This window comes from Aristolochia californica, unplaced genomic scaffold (assembly GCF_029961685.1).
Source record: "Aristolochia californica isolate CCGP_79_NKW_82.1479 unplaced genomic scaffold, dmAriCali1.0.hap1 SCAF_2, whole genome shotgun sequence".
NCBI lineage: Eukaryota > Viridiplantae > Streptophyta > Magnoliopsida > Piperales > Aristolochiaceae > Aristolochia > Aristolochia californica.
In genome coordinates, this window is record NW_027181881.1 from 47,991,601 (window position 1) to 48,007,158 (window position 15,558).

Consider the following 15,558-nt stretch of genomic DNA (forward strand, 5'->3'; position numbering starts at 1 on the left):
CCCTGTGTGGTGCAAAGTTGAGGGTAACCCACCCCTGCCCATTTCTATCTGGGTCGAAAGCTGTCGTCAAAGAAAAAGGAAAAATAAAAAAAAGGGGGGCGCACCCCTCCCTCAAACCGTATCGGGCCAAGGGTTCTCTTCTTAGATCGCTCCGAGAATTCTCCAATTTATGAATCTAATCATTTGTAATAAATGCTAATAATCATAAAAGCTGTCGTTCACTAATTATTGCTCTGACCATTTCGTATCGTAATTTTTTATGCATCTCATATACCGTGAAAATAAAATAAACCAATTAATAATTAATTTATATTATTTATATATTCCCTTGTACACTAAAATACATTTTAAGGGTTTGACTTGTGTTTTCGGAGGCCCACGTCTTGCTCTTCGTGGCGCCCACTATTTTCAAGCGTGAAGTGAGTGGGTTGATTACATCTGTCCATGGGCCAGAGTGATTGGTGGTGGGATCGTATATAGAGGATGAGACGTCGATGTCCTCGTCGTTATGTGGCGCTCTTTTCTGCCTGAAGCCGTTCTGTTTGAATCTTGAGAGCCAATCAAGCACGGACTGCAGGGAGTTAGTGCGAAATTTTAGCTGAGATGGAGACTCTGAATCTATGAAATCCAAATCAGGTTGTCTTACTGATACATGTAAAACTGAGTCTGTGCGTTGAATTCGACTCATCCTTGTATAAAAAAAATGAGTCCACTTAGCCGAGTCGTGAATGGAAGAAATGAGAGTTATTTCGTTTCCTTGATTCAGAATAACATGCGCCATCGTTCAAAAGCAATCTGTGACTCTGGACGTGTTCTAGTTCTGGTTCTGGAGCATTGAATCATACGGGTAAGTGAAGCTCTGTTTTATTTAAAAAAATTTGTAGGAACTAGGAATCCGTCTGCTTCCAACCGACCGGAGAAGAGCATATTTCTGGCCGGTGATCCTGTCTGGCTAACAGAAGAGTTGCATGTATGATGAGTTAAATCCTAAAATAAAAGAGAGGTAAATGTGGGATGTTATTTTTTCTGAATTACGGGACATTTTTTATGGGTCCTTCGTTAAAATTCGTCTAATGGGAGAGAGGGAAAGGTACACCCCTCTCTTCGTGGCTTCCCTCCAACCATCGAGAAGGGAAGACCCACCCTCTGCTTCTACTTTCTGCCCAGCAAAAGTGGAGAAGGAAGGGGAAGGCAATCTCTCTCTTCCCAGCTTATGCGAAGGGAGGGGAGGCCCCTCAATAACAACTAGAAATGGTAAAAGGGTTTGGTGTTTGAATTTTTAGAAAATATTAATATCTCCTTCTATAAAACTCAGATTAAAAATTAGTTGAATAGATAAGAAAATATATTTACAGATATTTCTTTGGAAATATAATTCTCCCTATAAAGCCTCGTTATTGATGACATAAGATGACTCGAAAGTTAAAAGTTTTTTTAGCTGTTGGAATATCTTTTAGAGTCCGACCTTTGCTGTTTCAAATATTTATTTCTCTTTGTAAAAAATTCTGATTATCAAAATTCGTTTTGTGTTGGAAAGTAGACTCGAATATATTTTTATCAATATAAAAAACTTAATATGGAGGTGCAAACGCTAAGAAAACAACAAGTATTGAAACTGAAAAGAAAATAAAATAAAATAAAATACGAACCTAAACTATTAGAGATAATAAATCAGAAAAAAAAAATTACATTAATCAACCCAGATAACCTACTCTAATGCCATGTTCACATTTCCAAGATTGATGGTAGGTGGGTGGGATTGAATTTGATAATTCTTATTCCTTGAGGTAAACCAGACCATTCTCTTCTCCCATATTCTCATCTAAGAAACCTAACACGCCACTAAGGACTTAGTAAATCGTATCTCAAGAATTTGGCTTCATCTAAGTTTCAAATGTTTGATTTTTTTTTACAATTATGTTATTACCAGAAGAAAACCGAAAAATCAAAAGTCAAATTCCTGAAAGAAAAAAAAACCAGCAATTGTTGGGTAATTTTGGCATTAACGAGTGTCGATCTCAAAATTATATGGAAGCCAAAATCTAGGTAATGGCCAAAATTTTAGAAAAGCGAGAAATTTTTTAAAAGTAATGTTTCCGAGACAGGGAGAGAGACGGGATACATAGAGTAGCGATCGGAGGCATAGATCGGCAGTAAAATTAATGGTGAGAAGAATAGGGTCGTCGTCCGCGGGCGGGAATCAGGGCAGACCCATTTGAAAATGATGGCCCCAACGCACCCAAAAAGCTGAAAAAGCGCTCTCACTCGCATACCCCCCCTCACATGCACTCCTCCCTCTCAATTCTCTACTAAATTAACCCCCGAGGTAAACACTACATCTTTTTCTCTCTCCTCTTCAATTCCCAGCAAATCTGTACTTGTGCTTGCGTGATTCGGATTCTACGCCATTCTTTAAGGCTTTTCCACATTTTTTTATAGTACTGATATTCGCTGCTTATTGCAGACAGTTTGGTCTTTCATCCGTTTATTACCGGTTGCTGTTTTTTCTATTTTTTGATTTATGGGTTTTAAAACTTGGTTTTAGATTCCACGAGTTGTTCTTTACATCCCTTTTGTTTCTGGATTTTTTTTTTCTGTAATGGGTGTTATCGGTTTTTGGATTCTACGAGTTTCGTATTTTACTTAAGGCTTACTTTCTCCGGGTTTGCTTTCTCTCCTTATCTTTCTCCTTGTTGATAGTTGGAAATGTGGGGGGTTTTATGGTGATAGATTGTGAATATTTTTTGGCATTTTATACTTTAAGCTAACAATTATGGCTTTTGGCGGATTTTTCTCTTTATGAGTTTGATACTAGTCATTCTTTTATTATCCTTTTTTTTTTTTTTTTATCGATTCCGTCTTTAGTTTCGTTAGTTGATTTGAGTTTTGGTACCTCATTTGTGCTTATCTCAGCATTTTCTTCTGCTGGCGATTTGAAATGTACGTTTTATCTTCCCATTTTCCGTTTGTTATTGTCTTTTTTTTAGTATTGTATAATCATTTTTCTAGTATTTAAAAAAGGTTAGACTTCGTTGAAGTTTGGTTGGTTTGTTTTTGAAGCAAAGTAGAGTAAAAGAAGAGTCATTTTCAACACAGTTGTAGTTGCAAGATAATCATCAATGGCTTCTGCACTTGGTGTTTTCTAGGGTTCCATTTTGGGTCCAATCGTCATCTTGTGGAAGTCGCTTCTTATTCTCCCGGTTCTTGTGGTTCTCTGGACTGAAAAGCAAGGCTGCCGTATTGTGTGGATGGAATCGTTTTGAATAGTCTACGTTTTCAAGTCTCAGGAACATGGATCGCAGGAGTTGGCTGTGGAGAAGGAAATCGTCCGAGAAGAGTCCGGGTGAGACAGAAAGCTCCGGATCAGTTTCTTCTCTGTCGGAGAGATTCTCTGATGAACAGGTTAGATTTCATTTTCAGCTTTTACCATTGCTTTGGTCCGTCTATGCATCTTCCTCTTTGCTTATTCTAGTTAGTATTTCAATTTTTTCCTCTTTCAGAGTTTTTTGAGCTGGTGCAAATCTTTATATTTTGATTTATTTATTTATTTATTTATGTATCTTTTTTTTCTTCATGTTTCTTTTGGTAGTTTATCTGTGTTCCTAAACAATGCAAATACCATGAAGCTTTTGTTATTAGTTGTGATTCACTCCGCCATGGAGGAATTACATATCTTATCAAGCTCCTGCTGTCTCTGAAAGCAGAACTTCATTGTTATTTCGATGGTAACACAGCTTAAAACTTCTGTTTGAAATCAGAATTTCTGAACCTACATTAAGCCCCTACCAGATTTTGTGTTTTCTTAAATCTTAACTAGAACTTGAAACACTTATCCGTCTTAACCATTGCACAAACTAAGTAGGTCCAGTGTTGATTACTGGGGTCAAAACAAATCTTGTTAAGTATCTTCTCATTCCTCGGGTATACTTTTATGACTGTTGGATAGACCTCCTCTCCAAGTTATTTATGAACTTACCTAAGATGAAAGAAGGAAGAGATGTAAACTTAATTTTGATTCTTCCAATATGAGAATACTAACTTCCCTGGAAATAAGCTTATTTTATTCATTATTTGTTCACTGTTTGTTCTTATTCTCATTCTCATCAATTTTCTTTTGTGACATGATATAGAAGTAGGCTGAACATCACATGCATGGGCAAAACTAAAAAAGGGCAATCTAGTGGCTGAACTAGGGAATCATTGAGCAGAATGGAGGAAGATTCATGTCAGTTATTTCAACATAGTTGCCACAGGGATTTGATTGTTACGGTGTTAGTGTTAACTAGCGTTATTAGATGCATCTTTTCTTTGCTGCTCGTTCTTTGTAAACTCATCAGTTCATTCTTACCCTGCCTCAGAAGCAAAGGACAGACAGAGCAACTGTATTTTACATATATAACATTTTCAAAGGAAAAAAAACTATAATATATAAATCATCATGAATCCTGAGCTGCTTAGCTATGGCTAACCCATTTTTCGGTTGAACTGAAGCTAGTATCTGACCTTACATACAACAAACACTATACAAGGTTTCATTTCACTGACAAGAAGAGCCCCAAAATAGCAATACCCACCTTTGAAGCTAAATCATATTAAAGTTTCATATTTAAGTCAAATGCTTGAATCTTCTTTGGTGTGGGTTGAACAAAACAATCATCGTGTTTTGGTGCAGCATTCATCTATTGAAATTTCAAGGCAGAAGTTCAGTTAGCTGTTTTGCTATGGTGAATAAAAAAAATTTAAGTGTTGGGCATTCTGTGTTTTGATATATCTTGAAAATTTAAACTAAAATTACATTTGTACAGTATGTTATTGAAAATATGAACAGAGGTTCCTCTTGCCACTAAGATAATGTGATTTGCTATTCAAAGGAAAAAGAACAAATGTATTAATAGCAGCTGTCAATCTATCTCAAATTTTGTTTTTAAAATGGTATTTTCTAAAATTAGTTGACTCTAAAAAATTAAAAAGATAGAACTGAGCTGCAGGGCGTTGGTCTTTGCCGTGTTTAATGACTTTTATATGTTTGAGAGGATTTTTGATGCCTGTCCAAATTCAAGCGCTTAAATTGTTCTTTGCCTAGGAAATGGGACTTAGATAATGAATTAACATACTTACCTTCTGATTCATCTATTGCATTATATTAGCTATCTTTCCTATTATTTAGCTAAGCATCAAGGATTGAACATTTTTATTATTTGTTCCCCTTGTCCTAAAAATGGGAGAAGAGTGGAGAGGTAACACAAATACCAGAGGTGCATGCCTTGCAAGCATTGATAACTTGTATTCACAGTGCTCTGTCGAACAAAGAAATCTGGCTCTTCAAGTTTATTTGATGTTGCCTTTAAAAGAAAAAAAAGGTCTTACCTTATAACCCTTGTCCTTGGGCTGTGGGTTTGATTTAATTTTTTACCGATCTCTTTAAGAACCTTATGTCGGTGGTGCAGGAGGCATTAAGGGCTTCTCCTAATCAGGCTCAATCACCAGAAGTTTCATCAAATCCTTCAGGTGGTGAAGCCAATGAGAGAGATAAGAATTCAAATGAGAAGCTTTCAGACAGTGAGAAGTCTTTGATAGACAAACTATCAGATGGTGAGAAGACATTGACGGAGAAACTATCTGCTGCTCTTCTGAACATAAGAGCAAAAGAAGATTTAGTCAAACAACATGCCAAGGTAGCTGAAGAAGCCGTTACAGGTATATAGTTCAACCTGTTACCCTGTCTTGACAATGAATTGATGGCCAGATTGGTGTAGCACAGAGCTTTTTATGATTGCACTGGATGAACGTTCTTTAATTTAAGAATTATTTCTTCAGCATCGTTATATGCTCCCAGGATGCCCTTTTCTGCAACTGGACCGCCGTTAACCATGGACTGGTTTTGTTGCTTGAAAATCAGGAAGGCTGGATGATTTTGGTTGACCATCAAACTATTTTGCTTCCAACAGGGCAAGATAGAGTGGTTGGGTCTGTAAAAAACAGTGAGAGGCCTTGAGCATTTATCAATCTGTGAAGGCCCATTCATTTCACATTAGTCTGATGCATATACTGATATGATTGTTAAGACTAATCAAATGGAGCCTAAACCATGGAGAATGGCTCACTTTTTCAATGCCCCTGATTCCAATTACAGTTTGGATCCAATAGTTCTCTATTTATTTCCTAAAATTGGGTGACATCTTTTTTCTCCTTAAGTGTTAGAGTGACATATGAAGTATTCAATACCTTTTCTTATTTTTTGTTGGATGTAACACTTTTAGGTTGGGAGAAGGCAGAAAAGGAAGCTACAGTTTTAAAACAGCAACTCGAAGCTACAGTCCTGAAGAATAATGCTCTAGAAGATCGGATAGGCCATCTTGATGGCGCCCTCAAAGAATGTGTGAGACAGCTCAGACACGCAAGGGAGGAGCAAGAGCAGAAGATCCATGAAGGCATTGCAAAAAAACTGCAACAATTTGAATCTCTGAAACTAGACTTAGAAAAGCAACTCAGTGGGCTCCAAACTCAGCTTGAGGCTGCAAAATCTGAAGTAGCCTCCTCTTCTCTTGATCTTGATCTGATGTCTAAGCTTGAGGAAGCAGAGCAAGAGAATTCAGCACTTAAGCTTGAGCTCCTTGTGCAATCCGAGGAACTCAAGATTAAGACTTTGGAAAGAGATCTGTGCACCCGCACAGCTGAAACAGCTAGTAAGCAGCACTTGGAGAGCATAAAGAAGGTGGCCAAGCTTGAAGCCGAGTGCCAAAGACTTCGAGTCTTGACACATAAGGCTTCTTCTTCTGGTAATGACCAGAAGCAAGTGTCTTTTGCTTATGTGGATTCTCTTACTGATAGTCAATCAGATAGTGGGGACCGGTTGAACCAACTTGAAACAGATACACGCAAAATCGGTAGTCTGGAATGGTCTGAGTGTGAACCGAGCTGCTCCGATTCTTGGGCTTCAGCTCTTATTGCTGAGCTTGATCTATTCAGCAGTGAAAAGGCAGGCAACAAAAACCTGGCAGCCTCTCCTGCAGAGTTTGGCCTTATGGATGATTTCTTAGAGATGGAGAGGTTGGCAGCTTTACCTGAGGAGAAAGGACGCATTACTAAGCGGCTGAGTTCTAGGAACAGCGACCCTTCTAGATCTGAATTAGAAGCTGTGGTTCAAAGAGTGTCTGAATTGGAAGAGAAACTGCAAAAGCTGGAAGAAGAGAAAGCAGGCTTAGAGACGGCTTTAGATGAAACTCATGATCAGCTCAAAAAATCAAGAACTCAATTAGTTGAAGCTGAGGAGAAGATAGTGGAGTTGCAAAAAGAGCTGGAGGTGATTAAAGATTTGATGCAGGCCAGTGAGAAGGAAGTTGAGAATGTGAATACAAGCAGAAAGATGGTTGAGTTACAGCTTGAAGCCTCTGATGCTGAGGCTCAGCTGCTCGGAGCAAAAGTGGGTTCACTGGAGATGGATATTGAACAGGAGAGAACATTGTCAGCAGCAATTAAAGCCAAGTATGAGAATTTGGAGGTTGAGTATGGACGTGAGAGGGCACTATTTGAAGAAATCAAGAGTAAGTGTCAGAATTTGGAGATGGATATTCAACAGGAGAAGACCTTATCAGCAGAAATGAAGGCGAAGTGTCAAAATCTTGAAAAAGAGATGTCAATGAAAAGGAAGGCTGAGACTCGTTTGGCAGCTACTGCAAATGGTGAATTAAAATTAAAACAGGTTACACTTCTTTCCTTGTTATACCTTTGGATCCTTTTAATGTTAAATTTCTGTCATTTGATGAAAGGATAAACGTTACTACTATGGCCAAATCAACTTTGTCAAGAGCCTGCTATACATGTGATGATCATTCATAACCTAGTGTCTGTATTCAGGAGAAGGAGTTTGCTGTGGCGGCTGAAAAGCTGGCTGAGTGTCAGAAAACCATAGCCTCTCTTGGGCGTCAACTGAAATCGCTTGCAAGCCTGGAGGACTTCTTGCTTGATCCTGAACTGCCGGAGCTCAATGGGCTATCACTGGCACAGATAGGTGGAGAAACGAAACTATCACACGTCAGTAACGAATCATATTTATCAAAAGTTGGTTCTCCAAAACTAGTTGGTGGGCGTAGTCCCTCACAGAGTGGGAAAGATGACTCCCCACCTTCATCTTCATCCCTGTCGTCCACCGGAAATAATGGTGTAGAGAAAGCTCGTAATGGGATTGGAAAGTTGTTCTCTCGGGGTAGAAGTAGTGTTCATGTTGAAAGTCTTTGAAGAGTAAAATTTCTTGTAAAGCCCAACTATTTGTTGGTGCTGACGCACTGATTAAGCTGAACTGATGGGGTGTTTGGCTTATAATCAAAATTTAATACAAGTGAAACCTATGAGTAGTAATAGCAGTTCTGGGATTTGGTCTTTTCAGCGCCAATTACAGGGTTCTTGTTCATTAATTTACCTGTCTATCGCTCTGGACATATTCCAAACAATTTAACAGGAGTTATTTGCAAAGCGAGTGACAACCTCCATTGGAGCAATATTTTAAAGGTGAACAGGACGCTAACAAGGGAACAAGGGAACAAGGTTGGGGTGATAAGAGTTCCCTCTTTATCTTCTCCAAGTTTTGTGATAAAAAGGGTATCAGTATTTTGTGTCCTTTTCTCTGTTTTATTTGGTTTCCTTTTCTTTCATCTTGTTTACCTTCTGTGACAATCAACACCAGACCCTGTTTCCTTTCTGTTTGTCGGTTTCTTCTATCTGCTTCTCTTACAACCGCAAGTGCCACCATTGCTCAGTCTGACGTAGAGTCGGAGACTTCGCTTATCTTCTTATTGTTTTCTACTTTTACGTTTCCTATGATTACTGTTTCCCATTTCCATTAAACTTAATCTAATAAAGAAAGTATGTTGTAAAAATAAATCGGGTCATGTACAGAGGTTCTATGGTGTAGTGGTTAGCACTCTGGACTTTGAATCCAGCGACCTGGGTTCGACTCCCGGTAGGACCTTTTATTTTGTCCAAGATTTTTTCTGAAATAGAGTAGTGGCCCTTTTCGGCATCAAGATACTCAAAATCAAATTCAGAAAATCCTAATTCTCTAAGAGAGTAAACAAACCAGTAATTCATCGTAGTCAGGAGCTCCATATCACAGTGCACAACAATTACTGAATGAAATAAGGCATTTTATGAGTACAACAAATATAACATCTGTCGTGTGCAAGATAATTCTTTACACGATATTGGATATACAAAAAGGAGTTTTGAAGCATAAATCAGTCTTTCTTCCGAACGCGATGCATACTGGGATTCTTCTCTCTCCTATAAGCTTTAAAGAGGTCCTGCCCGAGAAACAAGTTAAGCAAGTTCATGCCTGCCATGCCAAAGAAGGCCAGTGGCAGCTCCACCCCATTTCCAAATTTGGGGGCATCTACTATTAGTTTGTATGTGATGAATAAATGGCATCCAAGTCTCGCAAAAAAGAAGGTAATCCAATTTAGGATCCATTCGATTTTCACTACTTTACTCTCTGCATCACGTACTCCAGCCATGCGACGCACTTTCCTTACATGCAGAAAGATAGAGTGCATCTGTGAATCAAAGAAGAGATTATCTTTACTACAGATGCATAATGAGTAGAGACCCCAAGAACATGCTAATGATATACAGAGCGATATCATAGAAAAAGTCAAGGATTACAGTCAGGTTAGCACAATGAATTTTGGTCAACTGCAAGCAGGTTGGACTGGAACTGGTTTTAGTTCATTTTAGCTAACAAAAGATATTGCAGCATCTTCTGATGGAGAGAGAGAGAGATTGGTTCTCCTGTCTGGCCACTTTTAACTTTTTTAGAACTTGGCGAGTTCTTGCAATACACCATTAGGCTATCGCAAGCGGCATGTTCCAACTTTTCGTTTAAGAAATATATGTACAGTAACGGACATACTCGGAAAGTCCAACTTGGATCTGACATCTTCCTAAACTGACAAGAGTATCCGTTGGATATACATTCATATCTATATCTGGAACAGGCAGTTAGTAAATAGTGAAATCAAATATTTGTACATTAATAGCTCTAATTGTAATCAAGTAATCTAGGTTAATATGGATTCGGCATTTGATGAAAGTAGATTACAATAGATTAGAGAAGGAAACTTGGAAGACTTTTTGTAATTCAACATGTTTAGAAAGTTTTGAGTCAAAGCAGATCAAAAGATACCCACAAGTGACAACAAGCACAAAATGAAGAAACATCTTGGGTTTATTCTTTCCAGATTTATTTTTTTTTATACATTTAAGCCAAATGTTTGAAGGTTAAGATTCAACATACCTCACAGACAAGCGTGAGAACAAGATAGTTGATGGTGACATTTCGATAAAGAGCAAGGGTGAAGCAAACCAATAATATCAAATGGTGCGCAAGAATGGAAGGAATCCAACCACTATAAAGATGGTAATGTAACATATCCAATTGGTCATATGCAAAATAACCGCACGAGACACATAAGGCAGTGTATGCACCAGGCCAATTGCCGCTAAATAACTCTGAGTGATCAAACATGTTGGTGAGACCACTACTCATCCATTGATTAAACAGAACAAGAACCACTGCAAGAAATCGAAAGACTAGTTTTAGGCAGTGGAAAAGAGAAGAAGAAAAATATCTACAACAGAACAGTAGAAAAAAAGTTAAAAAATAGTTCTAAGGTGCAGATCATGTCATAACTCTCATACCATAAACCCATAAAAATGAAGTGATAAACCGATAAGTATTGGCTGAAACAACTGATATAATTACTAACCTATATCATCAACAATACAGATGGTGTACACAATGGCTACAGCCATGGTCCAAAATACATCAGTTGAAACACCAATTTGTACAGTCCTAGAGCAGATTATGGACCATTTCCAGCTATCTGGATACCTGAAATCTGATAGATAGTAAAACTATCCGAAATCTGATTTCAGAATTCCACTCTGTCACTTACTTTTGGGATTACTTATTCTTTTTTCTTTTTGTTTTTTTTGTTTTTGTTTTTTATTTTTATTTTTTGGGGGGGGGGGGGGGGGGGGGGGGACCAAGTTTAATTTCACCTACTGTATTCATCCTTGATGGGTCCCATTTACTAAGCAAATTCATGACTTAAGTCTGGATATAAACGACAATCAAATTTTCAGAACCTAGTACCAACACCACTGACCTAATCTTTTCACTCTTCGAAGTTTATGGATAGGGGTATAAACGAGTCTGAACCCAAAAATTCAGTTCTATTTAACCTTCATTGGATATCCAATAAGGTATCCAATTTGGTTCCGAATCAGAACTACAATCTAGGGATTTGGATCCGGCAAATATTTGTATCCATAATCTACCTAATTTCCCTCGTAAGTACTTGTCTTTAACTATTTTAGCCAACTTCATATTTCCTTCTTTATCATTTTACTTTTCCTCTTTAACTTTCTATTACTTTTTAGTTTCCCTCACTTTTAGCTTTTTACTGTTTGGTTTTACAAATAATTTTTTTTTACTTTTCAGCTTCACTCCTCGCAACTTGTTTTGTCCTATCGTGCAGCTTCTTACTTATCTTTCTTTCTCCCACTTTCTCCTTTCTCTCTTCCTTTTCCTTCTCTTCTCTGTTTTTGCTGAATCAGCTTGAAAAGATTCTCCATTCTAACCAAACCAAGTACGATACTTATCCTGTATTCTTGACTACCAGGTGAGTTGTTTAGATTTTTTTATTTTCCTTTTTTTTCAGTTCCTCTTATTTTTATTTCAGGTTTTTTTTTGTTAGACATTTCCCTTACAGATTTTTTATTCGGATAGTATTCGAATCCAAAAAAACCTGCCGGAGGAGATTCCAAAAATCAAAATGTGGATAGTCTTACTATCTATAGTATTTCAGGTGTCTAAATAGATGGAAATGGATCAGATCTGGATAGTACCATATCCGGACTGAATCCATCCATTTACAGCCCTACTAAGGAAATAGTATCTCAAAATGCTCAACAGTCTCACTCTCGATAGATGTACTGACCAATGGTTGGAAGGAACACATTGTCGAATTTGAAACTTTTCCTCAAAAGATGATAATGATTCTTCCAATTTCAAGTCTGAGAGAATACAAGGAGACAAACTCGAAAGTTTTGTCTAAGACATGGAAGTTCCCAAATGCAGACAGCACACTGCTAAGAAAGACTGAAAAAACAGGCACCAATTGAGTTAGACTTACTTTTGGATGAAGAGACAACTCAAACTAGTTTTCCACCTAGCTTGGAGATCCAGTATACTTCATCAAATGTTTCCATCACGGAGAAAATAGTATGACAAAGTTTTCTTTGTGGAAAACTAGGAGGCTTTAATCAGGACACACACAAATCCAAAGTACAAGGGATGTACATGACAATGATGATGATAGTGATTGATCATCATCATCAAGAAGGGCAGCTGGAGCAAAAGATAGTGCAAGAAAGTCATAAATCTATGAAAGAGTCCATTACATAGAAAGTATCATGACCAGACTTTACTGTAGATAACTATGAGACATTAATGAGGACATACACAGATCAAAACTACAAGGGTAGTACGTGACAATGACGATGATGAGGAGGACATACACATGAAAGGCTGTTGGAGTAAAAAAGAGCTCAGGATACACCTAAATCATTGAAGTAAGAAGAGAGTACGCACTCTAAATGGATTCAACAACCCATAGAACCCGTCAGTGATAGGAAAATAAACATGACAACCAAGGCACTTGGACTCAGCATTTGAGATCCTTCAACCATGACAACAAAAAATGAAAACACAAATGGAAGATAAAAAAGCATGAAGAGTCATGAAAAACAGTACCAGCTTAGGTTAGAGACCAGGTTCAGTTTGAAGATGTTGTTGAAGCCTAGGATTTGAAAATCCAGCCTATCAACATATATCAATTGAATTTGAAACATATAATTGCAACATCTGACAACATGCTCTCTTGCCAAAGAAGAGAAAGGTTAAGTCACCTAAGCATATCAACTAAATTGAAGTATAAAATAATACAAAAATTGTCAACCATCTCCTAGTTATTCTAACATGCTTAGGAAGGAACGCAGGCAAATGCAAATAACTCAGGAATTCTCATATCTGTTTTCACTGATTCATGCACAAATTTAGATTTTGTTGCATTAGTAGATCTGCACAAGAGCAAGTGTAATAATAACCAGTTACAAACTAAGAAGCAAGATGAAATTCATTACCAACCCAAGTGCTCAACCCAAGTAAAAATGAAATAACTTTGTTTTAGCAAATAAAAGAAGAAAAAGAAAGGAAATAAAATTCATCAGAATCAGACAGGAAGGAAAATACAAATAATACCACCGAAAGAATAATAATGAGCACTTTCAGTCCTTTTTCTTTTTCAGAATATTGATTAAGCATTGATACACTCATCGAAAAACCTTCCTAAATGGCAACTGACCCACAGGCTTAATCCACAGAAAAATGACTACAAAAACACAAATAAAAAACGAGATGCCTAAATTGAACCTCCAAAAGATAACTTCAAACACCTTGAAATTTAAGTCCGTCCTCGTGAAGCAAAACCAAGAAAATTTAGGTCTCTGGATACCTAGGCACCCAAAACTTACTCGTTTCCACTATGACGAAGAGAAACTCCGCTAAGTTAAAGAAAAGAATAAATGAAATATCCATTAACCGAAAACCATTTTCAGAACATGAAAATCACCAGAAATCATCCACAAAACCTAACTGCAAGCAGTCTCTTCAAACAAATACACAGGCATTATTCAGAAAGGAACCACAGAAATAATTCAACGAAATGTGTTCCATGTAACTAATATAAATCATAAATTAAAATATTTCAAAAAAGAAAAAGTGAGGAGAGAGTAGTACCGGAAACAGAAGTAATAGTGGAATGAAGTAAAGAAACAGTGGTATTAACAAATAGAGGGTCCCTGGAGAGCGAGAACCGAATGAACCAATTCGCAATTTGGAAGAAGCAGCAGCCAGCAACAACAGCGAGGAGCTCCCTTCTTCCGTTGAAGACTATCTCAAACACAACCGAGACGAACCACAATACAAGGGTGGCTAAAAAGAACACTGCCGTGTCTTGTCTCCCTCTTGCCATTGGGCAGGAATGAATTGTTCACTGCTATTTGTCAGTGGGAGGCTGAGAGACCTTCCGCTTCTTCTTCCCTCGTTGCCGCGGGCTCCTCAGCTCCATGAGCTCAGGAAGTTTATGGCATGGTGACGCCGTGTTCAATCAGATGTACCTTCTATGCCTTGCTTTCTCTTTTCGATTTTTAAAGTATTTTTTGGAATTCCCCACAATTACACGGGAGAGATCACAGCCGTCCAACTCCATGTGCAAGGGACCAAGGTCTTACGCGCTCGGCACTCGTGACTCGAGATTGCTGACACGGAATTTCGGACAGATACGGGGCTTCACTGCCTCGTGTCCGAACCGCGACTGGTTTGTTTCGTGGACTAGCTGACGCCACCGAATCGCCTCCGACAAATCAAGTTTACACATCTATACGGGTGGCTTTTATTCTTTTATATAATTTTAAAATAAATAAGTTAAATTTAGATAAATTGTTATTTTTCGTAAATAGATAAAGAAAATGGTATAACACGAAGGCTTCAACATTGTCAAACCCATTGTAAATATATTGCTTTAAAATATATATTCAACTTTTAACATATATGTTCCCATTTGTTGTTTTCTAGAATTCACTTAACATGAATACTAATAGGGGGTTAGAGGAAAAGTGAATTACAATGTAAAGTACTTGTTTGTGTTAGTGTGCACAATGGAAAGTGCAGTGTAAAGTACTTATTTGTGGTAGTGTACACAATGTAAAGTACAATGTAAAGGTAATTGTTTGTGTGCATAATAGAAAGTGTGATATAAAGTGCATATAGATTATTTATTAAATAAAATATTTTGATATATCTGATTTTCAGAAAAATAAATTAATATTAGTTAATACATTTCACTTACATTGCACACTAATTAGGACCTATAAGTGATTTAACGTGTAGTATTATAATATATTAATATCCTAATTAATGAAAAACTATATTTTATTACTTAATGATTATAGTTTATTATAAATTAATACAATAATTACGTGCGACTAAAATAAATTATTAAAAATAAATATAAATAAAAAATAACATAAGTGAATATAATAAATAAATAAAATATTTTTTAATAACATAAGATATGTTTTAACATTAAAATCACTAATTTAATACAATAATACAAAATTAATATAATAAATAAATATATATTTATCAATAACATAATATATTTTTATGATTTAAAACCATTGGTTTAATTAATTATAGCAATGGGCTAATTAAACCAAAACAATTTATCAAATATTTATTTTAACAATATTTTAATTATGACTATTAAATCACTAATTTAATGTAGTAATTATAAAATAAATAAAAAAATTATTTTATAAATAAAAAATATAAATTATTATTTTTAAGACGATGGTTTAATTTTTCTTAACTTAGGAAAAATTAAACCATCATCTTCCTCACGGCGCACGTAGTCTTCCTCAGCGGTGGGAGACTACGGT

The 15,558-nt window shown here is 36.8% G+C and overlaps 2 protein-coding genes and 1 non-coding gene across 5 annotated transcripts; 2 read left to right on the top strand and 1 right to left on the bottom strand.

Annotated features, from left to right (window-relative positions):
* The first annotated feature begins 2,199 nt into the window (after positions 1-2,199).
* LOC137956199 (filament-like plant protein) lies at positions 2,200-8,374 on the top strand. Of its 3 annotated transcripts, none has more exons than XM_068803580.1 (5): positions 2,200-2,326; positions 3,147-3,402; positions 5,448-5,697; positions 6,261-7,702; positions 7,858-8,374. In XM_068803580.1, exons 2-5 carry the CDS (start codon positions 3,292-3,294, stop codon positions 8,236-8,238), a joined length of 2,184 nt encoding a protein of 727 aa, XP_068659681.1. In that variant the 5' UTR covers positions 2,200-2,326; positions 3,147-3,291; the 3' UTR covers positions 8,239-8,374. The 3 variants fall into 3 exon arrangements, with proteins under 3 accessions (XP_068659681.1, XP_068659682.1, XP_068659683.1); XM_068803581.1 differs by having other exon boundaries at positions 3,282-3,402; XM_068803582.1 differs by having other exon boundaries at positions 3,288-3,402.
* A 522-nt stretch (positions 8,375-8,896) lies between these two features.
* TRNAQ-UUG (transfer RNA glutamine (anticodon UUG)) lies at positions 8,897-8,968 on the top strand. Its single transcript has one exon. It is a non-coding gene; the product is annotated as a tRNA-Gln (tRNA).
* Positions 8,969-9,122: 154 nt separating this feature from the next.
* Positions 9,123-14,221, bottom strand: LOC137956203 (uncharacterized). The gene is made up of 3 exons (XM_068803585.1): positions 13,856-14,221; positions 10,289-10,566; positions 9,123-9,548 (listed from the first exon to the last, which is right to left on the bottom strand). Exons 1-3 carry the CDS (start codon positions 14,088-14,090, stop codon positions 9,234-9,236), a joined length of 828 nt encoding a protein of 275 aa, XP_068659686.1. The 5' UTR covers positions 14,091-14,221; the 3' UTR covers positions 9,123-9,233.
* Between the last annotated feature and the right edge of the window lie 1,337 nt (positions 14,222-15,558).

Bases quoted from the DNA above. Each gene is read 5' to 3' on its own strand.
- LOC137956203 (XM_068803585.1), bottom strand. From the start codon at position 14,090: ATGGCAAGAGGGAGACAAGACACGGCAGTGTTCTTTTTAGCCACCCTT. The intron at 10,567-13,855 runs GTACTACTCTCT...GATTTCTTGCAG, and splicing joins CACTATTACTTCTGTTTCCG to TGGTTCTTGTTCTGTTTAAT. The intron at 9,549-10,288 runs GTATGTTGAATC...TTTGATTCACAG, and splicing joins TTCTCACGCTTGTCTGTGAG to ATGCACTCTATCTTTCTGCA.
- LOC137956199 (XM_068803580.1), top strand. From the start codon at position 3,292: ATGGATCGCAGGAGTTGGCTGTGGAGAAGGAAATCGTCCGAGAAGAGT. The intron at 5,698-6,260 runs GTATATAGTTCA...TAACACTTTTAG, and splicing joins AGCTGAAGAAGCCGTTACAG to GTTGGGAGAAGGCAGAAAAG. The intron at 7,703-7,857 runs GTTACACTTCTT...GTCTGTATTCAG, and splicing joins GTGAATTAAAATTAAAACAG to GAGAAGGAGTTTGCTGTGGC.